The 19,028-nt window shown below is 43.7% G+C and overlaps 1 protein-coding gene across 10 annotated transcripts in view; it reads left to right on the plus strand.

The window, feature by feature from the left end:
• Positions 1-19,028, plus strand: part of PHACTR1 (phosphatase and actin regulator 1) — a 550,281-nt gene that overhangs the window by 313,720 nt on the left and 217,533 nt on the right. The window contains exon 1 of one of the 10 annotated variants that reach the window (XM_004753726.3): positions 3,774-5,097. The exons of the other annotated variants lie outside the window; for them this stretch is intronic. Within the exon in view, the coding sequence (XP_004753783.2) occupies positions 5,076-5,097 (22 nt within the window). The 5' untranslated portion in view covers positions 3,774-5,075. Of the gene's footprint in view, positions 1-3,773; positions 5,098-19,028 lie in introns of those variants that run through there. 10 annotated transcript variants of the gene reach the window in all.

Below are 19,028 nucleotides of genomic sequence, written 5' to 3' on the forward strand. Positions count from 1 at the left end.
CATAGGTTCAAGGTCCTTCTCCGCTGCAGAGTCTGTGTCAGTACTTCCTTGCTAAATCACGGTGTGGATGCAACACATTTTGCTTATCCATTACGTAGCTGATGGACAGTTAGGTCTCTACTTTGTGGCTATTATGAATAATACTGCTGTGAGCATTCACGTACAAGTTTTAGTGTAGACGTAATTCTCATTTCTCCTGAGTGTGTATCGGGAGTAGAATTCCTAGAATTCCTGGATCACGGAGTAATATTGTTTCACCATCTGAGGAACCGTCAGACATTTTTTCAAAATGTCTGCACCCTTGGACCTTTCCACCAGCAATGACCACATGAAGGTCCCATTTCTCTGCATCCTTTCTAAAACTTGTTACCTGTGTTTTTGAGTATAACCTCCCGAGAGGACTTTTAAAAAGTGAGAAGGTTCTGGTTGGTGGTCAAGAAGAGAGTGATTGCAGCCCATTGAAGGAAGCGGATAAGGTTTTTTTCAGAAAACCTAGACACCGTACATAAATATATTTCTATTACACTTTGTAATTAGCACGCTATTTCCTTGTGATCATCACAATAGCTTTTCGGGGTTGGAATGACTATTGTGACCGAGTTAGAGAAGAGGGAGCTGAGAACCAAACCGCTCGTGGCCTCCGGCATGTCGCAAGCCAAGGCCACTGTCCCCTGCCTCTTCCTCTTGAGCCATCTTGGCAGCCATGTTGGCTGCTTCTGAGATGTGAACCTCTGAGAGGAGACTGGGTAGTCTGGTCAGCGAAATTCAGCTTCCAGAGAAATTCAGCTTTGTAAAGTGATTGATTTAATGTGAAAAGGACTCTTCAGGAAAATCTGGGCTAAAACCAACACCCATAGCAAAGTGTTAATTCATTAAAAAGGGCAAGAGGAGATTATGTCCCAGAGAGTGTTTGGCGAGCATTAGGAAGTATTGGGGACTTGGGTCGCCTTCATCCTGCCTTTCTTCCACTTGTAAAATGAATTTACTTGTCTTCCCTGAAGATGTTGCTGAGGTGCCCGAAACTGGGCTCCATCAAATGTTGGTAAGATTCGGCTCATGAGCTCTCTGCCTGTTTGTGTGTGTTGAGAAGGTGTTTTTTGTTTGTTTTTACGACTTCAAGAGGCTGACTAGAATCAAAGGATGACTGATATTTAGCGACATAGACACTCCAGTGAAACTCAAGTGTCGGTGTGTATAAATAAAGTTTTATTGGCACACAGCCATGCACAGTCATTTGTGTACAGACCAAGGCGGCAGCTGCAGAGCTGAGTACTTGAAACAGAGACCCATAAAACCTCAAATACTTACTCTCTGACCCTTATCAGGAAGTTTGCCAACCCCTGACTGCATCAGAGTTCCTGTGATGAGAAGTTGCACATCCTAACCATATCGGCACCGTATCTTAGTTAGGATCCGGGGGACCCTCTCCTGTCCACAGGGCTCTCCTGAGCTGCAGTTCTGGTCTTTATCAAGGGCTACTTGATATCCTAGGGTGTCCAGAGGGACAGATTTAAAGTGGAAATCCACCTAAAAAGGAACAGCTGGTGGAAATTGGGCTTGTGGATTATCTCTGCTCCTTATACCCACCCTGACCTTTATGCGGGCTTCAGGCTGCCACATTTTACAAAGGGGATGGATTTCAAATCCCCACCTAAGAGCTCACCATCTTGACTCTCTGTTATTGTTTCAGTGTGAACTTTAGAATAATCGCCTCTGCTATTTTGGCACATGGAGATTTGCCTCCACAGTAATTATTTTGCAACCCACAAAAGTAATTATAAAATCAAGTAATTATCTTCCAAACAAGCTGTAGCCTCAGCCGTGGTTCTTGGAGGGGGAGGGGAGTTCCCATTCTTTCATTTTCATTTTTAGGGGTGTCACATTCTGTTCTCCCCTTGTTTCCCCTCCCCCCACCTTACCTCTGTTCTTGTGTTATTTTAAGTGCGACAGCTCCTTTTGAAGCAACCTCTTCAAAACCATAGCCCTGCTCCAAGTTTATGAGCAGAGGGACAGAGAAGCAAGCAAGAAAAGGGAAAAGCAAAGCCTGATTTCATTCTTTGGGCAACAGGAAATAAAATTGCAGAAGGAAAGATCAGCCCACCAGACTACGTTACTGGTTGGTTTGAATTATTGACAGCTGCGCTGTAGTGAGGCCCCCAGATTCTGAAGGTGTTCTCAGTAAGGGCTGGCACGAAGGGAGGGATGAAATCTGCCACACAGTTAGCGACCATCCGTCTCCAACAGGCTGGACACATACCAAATTTGGTTATTTCTTGAGAGACTTAGAGTCTGTTTATGAGTGTTTGTCTGACATGAGTGGCAGACACCATACAGAACATTTATCTATACGTTTGGAAATCGGCACCTGTCTGATACACTGAGCTACTTGCGTATAAAGAAACCAATCTCAGTGACCGGGAACCATCACAGATCGGCTACCCATTCAAGAATAGCCCTCTGCAAATTTCAGTAACTCACTAATTTGTAACTTTCTTTGCCAACCCACTAAAAAAGTCAAACATGCCACAGCCAGGAACTCATCCCCCAAAAGAACACACAGTGAACCTTTTGGCTCGCCCAGAGCCCTCATGTTGTCACATCCAGAATTAATAGCATGGTGCCATTTCCTACCAGCCGTGGTATGAATTATTCATGCACTATTGAGCAGCCTGTGGTCAGAACACCACAACCCAAAGTAAAACTGAATACAAAAGAAGAGATCTTAATATTTGCAGCTGGAAGAGCCTTTTGCAGTGAAAATAGAAATTAAGTGTCTGACTCTTGGTTGCAGCTCAGGTCTTGGTGTCAGGTTCCCCCAAGATCACAGCCCTACACGCAGTGGGGAGTCTGCTTAAAGGTTCTTCCTGCTCTCACAGATTTACTAGTGCACGCTCTCTCTCGAATAAGTAAATCTTTTCTAAAAATATTTTTATTTTAAGATTTTGTTTATTTGACAGAGATCACAAGTAGGCAGAGAGAGAGGAGGAAGAAGGCTCCCCGCTGAGCAGAGAGCCCAATTCGGGGTTCCACTGCAGGACCATGACCTGAGCTGAAGGCAGAGGTCTTAACCCACTGAGCCTCCCCGGAGCTCCTCAAATAAGTAAATCTTTAACAAGCTAGAAAGAAAGAAAGAGCTATTAGACCCCTCCCATCCTTGTCCGGGATCTTTGAGATTGAATCATGATGTGTATGTAGATTTCTTGTGCTAGGACCGTAGAAATAGCTTGGAATACCTGGTGAAATTAGTAATTTTTGGACTGCACACCTGTGTTAACTTTTCAAGGTTTTTTTTTTTAAAGATTTTATTTATTTCTTTGACAGAGATCACAAGTAGGCAGAGAGGCAGGCAGAGAGAGAGGAGGAAGCCGACGACTCCCTGCTGAGCAGAGAGCCTGATGCGGGGCTCGATCCCAGGACCCTGCGATCATGACCTGAGCTGAAGGCAGAGGCTTTAACCCACTGAGCCACCCAGGTGCCCCAACTTTTCAAGTTTTTCTGGAAGGCAGAAGAGGCAAACATATACAAAAAGGAATATCTCTATTCAAGAAATGAGGGACGCCTGGGTGGCTCAGTTGGTTAAGCAGCTGCCTTAGGTCATGATCCCAGCGTCCTGGGATCGAGTCCCACATCGGGCTCCTTGCTTGGCAGGGAGCCTGCTTCTCCCTCTGCCTCTACCTGCCACTCTGTCTGCCTGTGCTCGCTCTCGCTCCTCTCTCTCTCTGATAAATAAATAAATAATCTTAAAAATAAAAAAAGAAATAAAGAAATGAAAAAAAAAAAACAATGAAAAGAGAGATCCTTTGGAAGAAAACTTACAAGTATCTTGGAAACCCCCATATATAAGACAGATGAAAGGAAGGCTCCTCTCTCTGCCCTCCCTTAGTGCCCTAGAATCCGAGAGATTTTTAGAACCACAGTTAAAGTATTGTCACTGCATTATACTTAGATGAGATACAACGGACTGCAGAGTGATGGCTGCGTTTCTAGAGTATAAACATCTGGCCTAACAAGGGATTACACCCTAACTTTTAATTAGGTGGAGATGATGAAACCTCCACTACAGCAGCTGTGATATAAATAAGGTATAACCAAATAGGTTATGAGGGGAATGTGTGTGTGTGTGTGTGTGTGTATACACGTGCACACGCGTGTGTGAGAGAGAGTGTGAGCGTGCTATAGATGTATACCTTAAGGTCAAGTTAGCTTTGGGAAAATGTACAAATTGGCTGAAGAATTACATCCTATATAAATGAGTAGGAATATAACATTTTTAGATTCAGATCATTTTGGTAGGAAGGTTTAATCTCACACCAACATTAATAATCACCTCTTAAAAAAAAAAACTGCTTCCAATGAGCTAGGTTCTGGTGGACAGTCCCTTTTGCTCCTGTCCTTATGTTGTCGATGGTCCTGAAACTGACCACTGGATTTGGGAACAAGTGTTGAAGACCAAACCGGAATGGCATTTAGCATTTTAGCCGTAAGTGTGACAGATGGGGGAGTGTGTGTTCCTAGCTCAAAGTCCATAATTCACCGCGAGTGAAATGGCACAAATTTACGTTGGAAAAACCTCCTAGCCTAAATTACAGTAGGATTTCACTGGGAGGATTTCCACCATGATTTTGGAAAGCAGACACGGCTTATTTTTATTGCAAAATCCTAAGAGTGCGATTCCTGGCAGTGTTTACCAGAGAGAAGGAATTAGCAGCCTCCAGGGGAGGGTTAGGAAAGCAGAGCACCCTCTGGGAATCAGCTCTTGCATCCCTGTTCCAAAAGCCTCAGCAGAAACTGGCCTCTGACAAGTCACTCGGGCCCGACCTCTCTTTTCCTTCTTGCGAAAGGGGGTGACGAATGGGAGGATGGCAGAGGGTCTTGAGGACATCCAGGAGGCATCTGGACCATTCTCAAAAATAAACACAGGGCTGTGTTGTGTTTTATACCCACAGCGCAGGCTTGCCTTGCACATTCGGAAGGGAGGAAGGAGATGGCGTTTCGCTTTTCTCTTAGTCCTCTCCCCTCTGTTCGTTGGTGACAGTGGGCAGAAGACCAGAGGACCCGACAGGCTGTGTGACTGAATGACCGCTGTTTTATTGCAAGGTGAACGAGCGGAGGGGTCCCCTGAGCGAGGTGGACAGATGGCGGCATTGTTGCTGCTACACTGCTTCTGGCTGCGAGTGGCCCCCTCTGAGGGGGGGGGTAGGGAGGCTGGGGGAGGGGGTCACTCAGAGCCTCAGCCGAGCCCTTCTCAGCCTGTGCAGGTCACTCGGAAGAGCAGTTTCCTGAAGGGTGACCGAGAGACCGAGTACCATGCCCGTGGCCGGTCCTCCTACTCAAAAGACAAAAGCTGCACATTCTCCTGCAAGGGTGGGTGGGCTGAGGTCCTCTGGGAAGTACAGATTCTCTTCAGAATGCATAGTGCTCTGCTTTAGCCATAGAAAACACAGAGTTTTAAAAATGAATGACTAGGTCTGTGACTTGGAAATACAAGGTGTTGGGGTAGAGGAGGGAGCGGTCTCTAAGTAGGTGGTAAATTTGGGGGACTCTGAACCTCCACCTTTGGTCTTGATTTGCTCCCTTTCTTTGTTTCCTTATGGGTGTTCAGGGCCCTAATCTGTTGGGTTCTTCTCCAAACTCAAGTTTAAATTCACTTGCCTTACTGCAATTGGGAAAGCAATTTTTTGCCTGGCGTCTAAATAGGTTGAGGTCTGGACTGTTATAATCAGTCCAAGGTAATAAGGCAGAAAAGACGAATTCTTCCGTGCCATTTGAAAATACGTTCGGCCCTGATTCTGGGGTCTGTGCCATTCCAGCAGAGACCAGCAGAAAGTACTCCCCTTCCTGCCAAAGACTTAAAGTTAAGGGGGGCTGTGGCATGCTTCTCTGCTATTTCGTGTCCCAAAGCGGCTCTGATTACAGTGTGAGAAACTTTATAATTCAAGTTCTACAGTTCAAGGTTGAGATGTTTGTCAACGTTACTGAGAGGTTTTCCGGAATGTGTTCCGCGTAACACTTGCTCTTTAGGATGGTAATAGATGGTATGTGAAAAATTTCAAGATCAAACTAATTTGAAAAATGGGGCTAAAGCAAAGTTAAGTAGCTTGTTTTAATCTCTGAGCCCGTGGTATGCCCATGCGCGTGGGGAAGGTTCACGAATGATGTGTATATACTCATTGACCCAGATTTATCCAAATGAGCAGTGTTTTTTGTTTCTGGGGGTGGGGAGAGCATCACAAGGGATGAATGCCCCAGAGGAAAATTAATATGCTATTTCAGAATCCTCCCGTATAAAAGACCAGATTCGCTGAATATGTTTCCTACTTGGAGACATTTGGAATCCAACGGAACTGTGAGGTTCGTTCATGAATATTTCCTTCCACCAGAAGCTGTTAGCACTAAACTTTGACATAGTGACCGAAAAGAAATATGTTTGCCGAACATACTGATTCAGTGATTTTTTTTCTGGCTGAAAGAGCTCTGAAGGCAACTTTAACTATTCTACTGATTGTACCTGTGCATCTTCTACCAGGAATCAGGTTCCCAAGTCAGGCTCTAGAGCCCTACGGCAGGGCTGAGACTTCCAGAAACTTGTGGTCTCCACCTGAAGAATATTTTAGGTCCGTGTTACTCAGCTACAGGACTGTTGACATTCTGGACTGCATGATTCTTTGTTGGGGATGGACGATTCTGTGCCTTATAGCATACTCAGGAATATCCCTGGTCCCTACCCATGAAATGTCAGCAGCCTTAAAAATATACCTGAGATTTTATTTAGTCGGGTATTGTAAGGGGACAGACCCGGAGATAACTGCCTTTGAATGAAAAGTTTATTTCTTCCAACATGTAAGAGGTTGGCACACATGCATTCCTATGCTGGGATTGGTCCTGAGGCAGAAAGACCAAGGGGAGAGCCTAGCTCAGAGACTTTATTTTGTGTGTGTGTGTGTGTGTGTGTGTGTGTGTGTGTGTGTTTTACAGGGAGGGAATGTGCAAGTCAGGATGGGCAAGGTTGAGGGGTGCCTGGGTAGCCTAGTGGGTTAAGCTTCTCTCTTCAGCTCGGGTCATGATCTCGATCCTAGGATGGAGCCCTGCATTGAGCTCCCTTCTCAACAGGGAGCCTGTTCTCCCTCTCCCTCTGCCCTTCCGTGCATGCTTTCTTGCTCTCCCTCTCTTCCTCTCACTTGTTCTCTCTCAAATAAAATCTTATTAAAAAAAAAAAAAAAAGATGGGCAAGGTTGAGCAAGTGTAGGGTTGGACAGTCTGAATCACATTGATTGGCTCAGAGTTGGTCTCTGGTGATCAGGTACCCAGCCCTGGCATGATTTAGGCCAGAGCAAATATTAACTTGGTGCATGAGAATTAGATAAAGGAGGTGTTTGGCGTATACGTTTTGGATTGGTTGGTTTGCATATGAGCAACATGGCAGCAGGCAGGTTAATTACAATCTCCAGGAAATCTCCAGCCCTTGGAGGGACGCTTTCTCTTAGAGCCTAGGTAGATGCCAGAGCATCATAAAATAATTATATATATATATATATATATATATATATATATAACCACGATTGTTACAGCTACCTCCCAGTTACAACAAACGAAAATGTCTCCAGACATTGTCAAATGCCCCCCCCCCAAGGGTGGGCAGTGGGGATCACCCCTAGGGTTAGGAACCATGGATTAAGAAGCAAGGTGGGTAGTGCCAACCCTGAGTGATCTCACCAAAGCAAGAGAGCAATGTGGACTCCAGTCCAGGAGAAGGCTTTGTGTGAAGGGGTGATTTGGACTGGTAGGAGTCAGGAAGGAAGATGTCCTGGGTAGGGGGAGTCACATGGCCTCGAACAAAGGGTGGGGTGGGGGGGACTATACTGATGTTCGGATGTTAACAATGACATCTTGTTCACTTGCTGCATGCCAAGCCCTGTGCCAGCGATGGGAATTGTCTACTTCGTCTTCCCAAAAGAGGAGTGGTATTTATCTCCTCTTGACAGAAAAGGAGACTGAGACCCAGGGATTAAGCAGCACGCTGGGTCACACCGAAGATATGTGCCAGTGTTAGGATCTGAAATCAGGTCTCTGTGGTTAGAAGTAACATCAGGTAAGGCTGAAGGATATTCCATTACAGCCCGAAGTGTCTAGACTTAAAGTTTTGTGGTACCTACAACAGGGGCAGATTGCTCAGCAGGGGACCAGTATGATGGAGAGGGCATCCTGGCTCCTCTTATAGTCATGGCCCCCAGTAGGCACGGGGGAGCTGGTCGCCGGTGGGCCAGGGTGCTGCGGGGCTGGGTGAGACCAGGGATGATCCTTGCTTGGCCAAGGGAGGTGACGGTAGGATTGGGGCCAGAGGGGCATCAGAGAGGTTTCTATACAGCAGGAAATAAAGGCTGAAGAACTGACTAAAAGATTATACTTCACTGGGTCTAAGACAAAAGCCTAGCAGAATGGGGATCTCCCCCTCCTCCCCACCGGGGAAGGGCCTCGGTGTAACAGGGAAGTAGCAGAGTGTGCTAGAATCTGGGCTCACCGTTTTTGATTTTCAGACTTGCACCTTCATTTCACACTCTTAGGAGCCAAGTACGGCTCCTCTGGGCTTGACGTACATGAACTTGCTTATTCTAGTGGCCTCTGAAGATCAAGGCTCAGGGAGGTACAGTAACTTGCCCCAAATCTGCCTTCAGCGTCATGCCCTTAAGTACCAAGCTGTGCAACCTCCTAAACACATTATTAATGCTCAGCTGCTGGGCACTTCTGACCACTTTCTTTCCAATCGTTGCTGGGCACACTTACACACCTCTTGCCTTTCTCATCTATGGAATGAAGGAGCTGAGCTTGTAAATCTTTTCGGCTCTGCCTTCTGTGTCTATGAATAATAATTCCACTAACTGAGCAGATGACCCATAATTCTATTACTCAACAGGGTAGAGACCTTTTCAGGGATCTTCTCTTTGAGCCCTTGGGTGACTTGGGGAAAGATTCTCCTCTGGGATCCTAGCCCCTGAGCATGGTTCACAGAAAGCCATTCTGCTATGTATGTACCTCAGTGTCCCCTGCTCGCTTGTGAGCTCCTTGAGGGCAAGATGAGGTTTTATTCGTTTTTGTATTCCTGGCACATAGCTTGTTCCCAGCAGAAAATCAATACTTGTTTTGTTTTTGCTTTTTTTAATGATTGCAGACTGTGAGGGAATCATATTTAGTAAGTTTCCCTTGCGAAACATTACCGTCATTCAGGGAAACTCTTTATGGAAGAAGAGGGGAGTCATTAGGCCTTAGCATGGCTACAAACACAGAGGCAGGGAGTTATGTTGGAAGGAAATGAAGCTTCCTAGCCAGGTTTCATGAGGGCAAAGGACTTCCAAGGCCCAAATGTATGGAGCACAAGGTCAAGTTGATGTTACTTCCTATCGAAGAGTTTGGACAGGCGTTGGCAGACCTTCTCTGTAAAGGGCCGGATAGTAAACATTTTAGGCTCTCACCATATGGTCTCTGTTGCAGCTAATCAATTCTGTTGTAGCTTCAAAGCAGCCATAGGCAATATATAAATGAAAAACCATGGCAGCGTTCCAATAAGATTGTATTTACAAAGACAGGCAGCCAGCCGGATTTGAACTAAGGGGTCATGTTTTGCCAAACCCTGATGTCGACTTCTCAAGTGCGACAGAACAGGCCACGTAGGCCAGCCCCTTGACAACTGTGTGGCCTTCATCAGAGTGAGCCTCAGTTTCTCCATCTATAAAATGGTGACTCTCACAGCACCCAGGGCTGCATTGGGATTAAATGAGAGGACCTAAAGCATTTGGCACTGACTTCACCCTAGCATCCAGCAAGCACACAGAAGTGGTGGCTATTGGTGTTGTTATAAGTAGTACATGACCCCTCATGCCTTTTTCCTTCTTGTTTTTCATTAAATGAAATCACCCGTCAAATGTTTTATTATCAGACTCCTTTTTTGCCTTTATACTTCTTGAGTTCGAAGAAGGATAAGGAAAATACCTGAATTCCTACAATTAGTATAAAATTCACCTGCAGTAATTCACACAGTGCTTGGGATGTAGTACCGAGTATATGATAGCCAAGAGCATGAGGAAGAAGTTGAAAAACATAGGGTGGTAAAATGAAGACTATAAGAAAGTCACTAACGACTTAGGAATCTCGTGAAATTTCCATTGAATAGGAATTCTGATGGAGAGATTTTTTTTTTTTTAGCATTTAGAGCTAAAACTACATGAGTTAGTGGGGTTTTTTGTTTTGTTTTGTTTTGTTTTACTTTAACATTTGCAGTCAATTAATGGCTTGGCTGTGTTTATCCATGATTTCCTAAAGTGGAATCCATTGCTCATAAACCAGGAACTTTAAAACCAGTCATGGCATTTGCTTTTCAAAATGATCTGTTTATATTCTAGCTGAAACAGGATAAGTCCCACATGCAAAACAGCTGTCTGTCGGTCATGAAGAACAGACTGTGTTCTACTTCTGGGGAACACTCGTTAAGAGCAGTCATTGTGCTGGGCCAATGCTTGTACGGGAATATATACAAGAGGTGGAAGCAGAACTTACCCAACCGGGCCTGACTTCTTTCAAGACCTGTGTGTCAAGGTTTAGAGAACAGGGTTTCTCAACCTTGGCACTACTGACGTTCTGGGCCAGCTAGTTCTTCATTATGAGTCGTTCTGTGTTGGTATACGTGTAGCATCCTGACCTGTCCCCACCGCATACCAGGAACAACCCCCACCATGTCACACCCCAGTGTGACAACCAAAAGTATCTCCAGATTCTGCGGAATGTCTTCCCCTGGTTGAGAACCACTGGTGTAGACTGCAGATTCAGTAATGCCTCGAGATCCCCTATTCCAACATTTCTAAGCAAAGATAATTTATCCTATGGAAACATGCGAGTGGCATTTGGTAGGATGTCCTGATTTCAGACAGCCTCCCCTGCTGACCCAACTTGGAAATTCCCCCTCAAACTCCCCCCACCCCCACCGGGGTTGATTTTCTTAAATTTGAAAACAGGGTGTGGTATTCTCTATGCAGTGTTTGTCTTGTTTGGGCCCGAATGTCTGAATATGTTTATTGTGTCCCCTCTCACTTTCCGTCTTGATGAATTTTGCTTTGACAAATAGTGGATGCGCTTTATGCTGGTTAACAAAGTTGAGTGTCCTTAATTATCGAAGAGTGATGCTAAGTCCACTATTAGTTTAACTGAAGAAAATTTCACTTAAAACTGTAATAAAAGGCAGAGCAATACAATTTTTTGGTCTCCTCTGTTTCCCATTCTGCTGCTAAGAGAAAGATTTTTGGTGGCTTTCCTGTGTTGCATGACTGTTGAAGGGTTTAGTAAGGTGTTACATTATATGGGACTGGGAAGGGCTGGCGTCTTGAAGTGCACGAGAGGAGTCTGTTTACCTGTTTACTGGAACACTTTCCAGGTAAATGCTGGTACATCAGCTATATTACCGGAAGCAGATTGATTTATCTTTAGAGCTTTCTGTTAAACGGATCTATACCATTGTTTATAAAATAAGGTTGATATTACTCGTGTCTTTAGAACAAGTACCAGAAATTACCAGTTTTCTTTTTAACCAACCTCCGCACAAAGGATATATTGGTAGCAAGAAAAAATGAAATTGAAGTTTACTTTTTAGTAGATCTTACAGGAGGCACTCCATGGGAACGTGGCTGTATATTAAATCCATAATAAGATAAGTTATAGGGGATATTGAGAAAAGTGTCGCTATTTAAATTGCATCTTGAAAATGTTTATGCTAGGACATATATATAGCTTTCTGTATCACTATTCTGAGACTCACAGAATTTACCAACTTAATGAAATACCACATTTTCCACACTGGGGAGAATATGTTAATATACTATTTCACCTAATGCCATAGAATAATTACCCATGGAGAGATTTTTTTTCTGATATTATATAGCCTGGGAATAACTTCACCAAATTATTCCTGGGCTATTCTGTATTTACCATTTATTAAGGAGGTTCGCTTTACACTGAACAGTAATACCTTGAAAAGTAATTGTGGCCCATAGTATTGGATATTTTTAGAACGTTGGTTTTCCTGAGACATAATTACTTTAAGCTCAACCTATTTTGTACTGAATCTGCTTATAGATAAGAATCTGCCTTTGTTTCCCCCTATTTTATAGCACCGAAGAAATGACCAAATAGCTCTTAATTTTAAGCTCTCAGTCCTGGGCAGGTCATGGCCACGCAGTAGAAGAGATCTTGTTGTGTGTTGTTAAAACAGTATTTTCTAGGTTCTTCCTATTAGTGTGTACAGAAAATCCCTTGTGCCTTGGATATTTGTGATATTTACTAACTCTGTTATGAGTTTTTTTTTTTAAGAATTTATTTATTTATTTGACAGAGATCACAAGTAGGCAGAGAGGCAGACAGAGAGAGAGAGGGAAGCAGGCTCCCCACTGAGCAGAGAGCCTGATGCGGAACTCAATCCCAGGACCCTGGGATCATGACCTGAGCCAAAGGCAGTGGCTTAACCCACTGAGCCACCCAGGCGCCCCTGTTATGAGTTTTTATACTGTTTGAGAATATAGGAGATGAGATGAATCCAATACTTTTGTTATTGTATTGGAGTCTTGGTCAAAACTTCCAGCAGGAGCAAGTCTCAATTTTATGCAACCTTTTTTTTTTCTTTTTTAAGATTTTATTCATCCATTTGACAGAGATCACAAATAGGCATAGAGGCAGGCAGAGAGAGAGGGAGGGGAAGCAGGCTCCCCGCTGAGCAGAGAGCCCAATGTTGGGGCTCAATCCCAGGACCCTGAGATCCTGACCTGAGCCGAAGGCAGAGGCTTTAACCCACTGAGCCACCCAGGCGCCCCAATTTTATGTAACTTTCTTTCCTGAATGTCATGAAAAGGAAGCCAACTTCCTTTCCTTCTCTTTTCCTGTACTTCAATTTTTCTTGAGAATGCTATGGTTTTCATCTTAACTCGCAACTACATTTGTAAGGAGAAAAATCTGGAGGACAGCCACTGATTAGCTAAAAGTTTCTGCGCAGGAGCATGGAGACCGCATTGGTGCATATTCTTGTTAGAGACACAGCCTGTAGATCCATTACTAAATGCTCCCTCACCCCGCAACCGAAGTCCAATTGAAAATCCAAATTAGAGGGGCGCCTGGGTGGCTCAGGTCGTGATCTCAGAGTCCCGGGATGGAGCCCCGCATCAGGCTCTCTGCTCGGCAGGGAGCCTGCTTCTCCCTCTCTCTCTGCCTGCTTCTCTGTCTACTTGTGATCTCTCTCTGTCAAATAAATAAAATCTTTAAAAAGAAAAAAAAAAGAAATCCAAATTAGGAATAACACAAAATCTTCCAACTATCTAACATGAGACTTTTTCACGTCCGCACAATCTTTACCATTGCTTCTTGGCAGGGAACAAATTAGGAGGAATGAGGTGAGGCTGTCCTTCCTTCTTTCTAACTCCAGCTAAATTGCAGACACGTGACTTTGAAGTTATGCAATCACTGCAACCACTGGACCTGTTCTAGGTTAGGACAGTAGTCAGGACAGCTACTGTTAGAACAGTACCACACAAAACCCATTATTGCCAGTTTTATAGACAAATGGTCCTGCGTGGGCCCATTCTGTTAGAATGTACCATCCCATGGTTGGTTCTTTCTGCAAATAGCCATCCCTAGCAGTTATCGGCAACGAGACAAAAACATTCTTTGAAGATCATCATATAACGCTGTTTGTTTTCAGCTGTTTATTCTAGTCGGTGGGCCTCAGAACCAGAGAGGCAAACGCATTGTATGGTACTGACTTGATTTCTCAGAATTCAGAAGCTTCATTGGTGCCATTTGGACTGCAACCTAAAAGTTGCTGCAACTTTTACAGTATGATTGTTCTGGATGAGAACTTTCCTAGTGCTGTACAGAGCTGACTCGCCTTCTTCCTGTCCTGCACGGTGCCCTAAACAAAGTGCTAGATTGGCGTTTTTAGTAAAATTGTCTACATACCGTCTACTGAATATAATCGAGCAAAACAGCACAAACTTGTCTTTAAAAAAATCTGAAGAATTGTTTTCTCTAGAGCTTCTCTGAACCAGTAGATAATTTTGTGTGTGTATATCACGATATTGTACTTTTTGAAGAGCAGAAACTCATCTTGGTCCAATTCCCAAAGCTGCACACAAAGCAGATGTTTAATCAATGTTTGTTGAACTCAGTTCATGAAAGGCGGTTTGTTGGGGAAACTAATTTTTAGTAAAGGTCCTTAATATAGAATATCCCCCCCCCCTCCAAACCACTTCCCCTCATATTTTATCTTAGAAGTTCACTTACTTCTCTCTTGGTGAGCTGAGAGCCCAAATGAACAGCTACCGTTTCTCCCCACAGCGGCTATGGGGCTGATGTCTCCAGATAATTAAAAAAAAAAATTCCTTTTGTTCGCTTTGGGGTTGTGGTTGCCTCTGGGTGTGACACAGAAGTCTTCCTTGCCAGACTTAAATTTTTTGACGGTGTCTTCTCCCCTTACAAAGAAGGATTCCCTTAACCTGGCTTGCCCTCCTCAGTTGAATCTTTCTCAAATCTGCTCAATTCCACAACTGCACGTAATTTTTAAGTAAGCATCAAAGAGAAGAGTTATATTTGCACGTGAGCCAGTATAAATGGCAAAAATGTACTTTTCTGGGTAGCAGAAAGCCAGGAAATCAAGAAATTACCATCAGTGTTTCTTGAAGGATAGTTCAACAAATATCAAATGTTGTGAGAAAATCTATGAAAATATTGACTTCATGGGGCCTGATTCCTTTCTGCTTAATGGATCTATACCAGATCTCAGGCAATTTCCATTTAAATACGTGCCCCTAAAGCCTTTGGAGTGTTCAGAGTGTTTGCTTTGTGGGCTGCATGAGGACATCGTGAATATATTTGAATTGCTCTTTGCCTTTTTAGTCAACTTAGCTATAAGATTAAAATCCAAATTATTTTCCCCAAGACAAAAAATTAACTGTAGCTATGTCTTATTAGACCAGCCTGTGGGCTCTGTTGTTTTTTATTAGTCTATAAAGTACTAGGCATCCATTTTTCATGAGTGCCTATTTAAATCCTACAGAATAAAGATGGTTTTGGCATCCAACTAAATTTGAACTTATTTGGTATCTACCCTCTTCTCATAAAGAGCCCCCTGATGTCCCCTCCACTTTTTAGATGGGGGTTTGTCTCCTTTCAGAATACAAATATTCCAGAAAAGTTTTAAGTGGTTTTTGTTTTGTTTTGTTTTGTTTTAACTCAGCAAACCATTTTAGTGCATTGTTGTTTCTGTTTAAATAATTCTTAAAATTCCACTTTAAAATGCAAGAAAATTGCTAGCTAAAAATTATAACTAGTGGAATAACAAGGTGATGTTTTTAAAAGATTTTATGAATTTATAGGGGTGCCTGGGTGGCTCAGTTGGCTAAGTCTCTGACTTTGGTTCAGATCATGGTCTCAGGGTGCTGGGATTGGGCCCCGTGTCAGGCTCCCCGCTCAGCAGAAAGTCTGCTTGTCTCTCTGTCCCTCCCCCTGTTTGTGCTCATTCACTCACATTCAAATGAATGAATCTTTTAAAAAAATGTATGAATTTAGGGGCGCCTGGGTGGCTCAGTGGGTTGAAGCTTCTGCCTTCGGCTCAGGTCATGATCCTGGTATCCTGGGATCGAGCCCCGCATCGGGCTCTCTGCTCAGCGGGGAGCCTGCTTCCTCCTCTCTCTCTGCCTGCCTCTCTGCCTACTTGTGATCTCTGTCTGTCAAATAAATAAATAAAATCTTTAAAAAAAAATGTATGAATTTATAATAATAATATTTAGTTCTTAACTAAGGCCAGGAGCCGTATTGAGCATTTAAGTGCGTTATCTTATTGTAATACAACAACTGTACAAAGAACATATTATTCTCATTTTAAGTTATTTGCTTGTTTATTTTTTTATTATTCCCATTTTAAAGTGAAATTTGCCTTAGGTCATGAGGCTCATGTCTATCCGTTCGAAAACTGAGCTCTTATACGGTACTGCACGTGGACCCCAGGGATAGCCTCTGGTAGGAGAGGTAACATTCGAAGTTGTCAGTAATTTCTTTAAGCCCTGTACATTCAACCACAGCTACACTAAGTACCATTTGTAGATCTGTTAGATTTAAACACAAGTGCGATATTCACATTACAATGATGGCAATGTGCTTTTCATAAAATCGTAATAGCTACTCTGCTCCATACTGTGCTAAATGCTTTCACATACATTCATTCTTCAATAATATTCTTCATTCATTCTTCATAACTGTGTAAGTGGTAAGTTTTATTTGCCTTATGGTGCAAAGGTAGACACTGAGGCTTTGCATATGGCTTAGAGACGGCAGAGATGGGACTGAATTCAACCCTATCCCTTCACCCCATATCAGAAAATAAAATTATAGAGAGAAAATCATCTAACTGTAGGGTACAAGGAGGACCTCTATCGGGAAGAAACTTCCCGATCCTGTGCCTGTGTGTAGATGGGTACGTTGATATGTAAGCAAACTTCTTTTACAACAGCCTAACTATTCTATACATAATGTGTGGCCGCTTACTGTCTACTTAACAGCAACCATGACAGTTTTCATGTCTGTAAGTAGAGCTGTCCAACATCATTTATAATGGCACATAGTCTACATTCGATTGCTGTCCCTTAGTTTAGTTAATCCCTCCAGGTTGGATAGTTGAGTTACTTTTTGTGCTATTAAAATACAAATGAAGTTGAATTTGTGATGTTGAATTTGACCATTGAAACTTGACAGCAAGTCACTGGCTATGGCATGAGGGTCTATGGCATGGGGACAGGCTTCTGTGAACAATTATGTCGCAACAAAAAACGGTTCAATCATTGGATTGGGCATAACCCTTATAATTAGGACACCTCTTTCAAGAAATACGACAGCCTCTCATCTTTCCTTTGCATGTTAGAAAATTTTCCCTGTGTCTGTTCTTACCTGTGGCTTGGAGGTAGATACCATCTCCTGTCCCGTAACCTCACCTCCAGCAAGGCTTCTCCCTAGAAGTACATAAATAAAGGATGAATCTTACCTGTACTTGATCGTCCAAACATTGCACATTCCGGGAGATTGGAAATATTGTACCTACCCAAGTCAGAGCTTAAGAAACCTGCATTCATTTATTCATTCGAAAATATTTCATGATCCTTTCCTGTGTGTCATGAATGGTCCTGACCCGTCAATCTAGGACTTGTCAATGAGGATGCTTTGCCTGCCGTGAGAGAGGACCGTGTGCATTTTGACCTTAAAGGTCATTAAAGGACCTTAAACATGAACTTGTGAGCAGGGCTGGTTCTAGGCCTGATTCCATGGCACCATGATTCTGTGTGTTGTCTTCCTTTGCTTCTGGACTCCAACCTCAGACACAGTGACCTGGGCAGAAACAGGACTGTCTCTTGTTGGCTGTTTCTAAGAGCAAGAAGACTGTTCTTGGAAGCCCCGCCACCTACAGGCTTCCCTTACAGATCTCACTGGTCAGATGTGGACACCGACCCACTCTTAATTACTGACCAGAGATCTGCCCACTGGTGGTGAGGGTAGGGTCAGATTCTGGGTAGTTCATGGTCCTATAGAGAAAATGGAAATAACTGAGCACAATCTGGGTGGAGGAAGAAGGATGCACAGAAAGGGGCTTGACACTCTCTGTTAAAGAGGAAGCTGGCATCATGAAGTGAAGCAAATCATCGTCCCAGCAGAGGGAATGGCAGGTGCAAAGGCCTTGAGGCAGAAATGATGTGTTTCTTGTTGCGTTTAAAGAACAGGAAGATGAGCAGGGCTGGAGCCAGTGAGTGGGGCAGGTCATGGCCCTCTGAGTTGATGTGACATCCCCAGGACCTTAGCCTGAAAGCAGGATGATTCACCGGCGGCTTTAGAGCAGAGCAATGGCATGTTTGTGAGTGGTTGTCGGAAGGACTTGGAGATGAGTAGTAGGAGTAAGAATGGAAGTTGGAGGGGCACCTGGGTGGCTCAGCTGGTTGAACAGCCAGCTCTTGGTTTTGGCCCAGGTCGTGATCTCAGGACCATGAGACTGAACCCACATTGAGCTCCATGTTCAGTGGAGAGTCTGTTAGAAGATTCTTTCCCTCTGGCTCCCTTCCGTGTGCATGGGCCTGTGCGCCTGCACTTGCTGGCGCTCGCGCGCTTGCTCTCTCTCTCTCTCTCTCTCTCTGTCATAAATTAGAAATCAATCTATCAATCAATGTATCTTAAAAAAAAAAAAAAAAAAAAGAATGGAAGTTGGTGATGCAGAAAACTGGTCTACCCTGAGTAGAGAAGTAGAGAGAATTGGGAAATATGGAAGAATTAGTTTTGACCACTCTTGGTGATGAATTGGATCTGGAGGAGGGGATGGAAGAGACAGTGTCAAAAACGACTTGTGGGTTTCTGTCTGAGCGTTTAGAAAACTGACCTTGCCATTCCTAAAGAAATGATCAGACTGGGGCACCTGGGTGGTTTAGTCGGTTGAGCGTCTGACTTGGGCTCAGGTCATGATCTCAGGGTCCTAGGACTGAGCCCCACGCTGGGCTCCCTGCTCAGTGGAGAGCCTGCTTATCTCCCCCTGTCCTCCCTGCTCATGCTCAAGCATGCGTTCTCTCTCAAATAAATCTTACAAAAAAAAAAAAAAAGTGATCAGAGTAAGGGCAAAATCAGTCACTTTCAATAAAGTGAATTTGAAGTTCCCGTAAAGTATTATTCAGAAATTAGAGTAGCCTTAATAGCAGGACGGTTCAGACACCATCCAAAACCTTCTCTTTGTATGAAACCATCACATTTTCGCAGTAACCCAACGAAGCGGATGCTGTTGTTCTCCCCATTTTACAAATGTGGTAACTGAGACCCAAAGAAGTTAAGTAATTGGGCCAGAGTCAATACAGCTTGTAAGTTGTTTTAAATGAGAACAGCCTTCTAGGCCAGAAGCTTACATTTAGAAATATTCAGCTTATCCATGTTCAAGCCACAGGAGTGAATGAAGTTGTCTAGGGAGAGTTGAGCTATGG

This window comes from Mustela putorius, unplaced genomic scaffold (assembly GCF_011764305.1).
Source record: "Mustela putorius furo isolate JIRA1106 unplaced genomic scaffold, ASM1176430v1.1 tig00003870_pilon_pilon_pilon, whole genome shotgun sequence".
In the NCBI taxonomy this organism is placed as follows: Eukaryota; Metazoa; Chordata; class Mammalia; order Carnivora; family Mustelidae; genus Mustela; species Mustela putorius.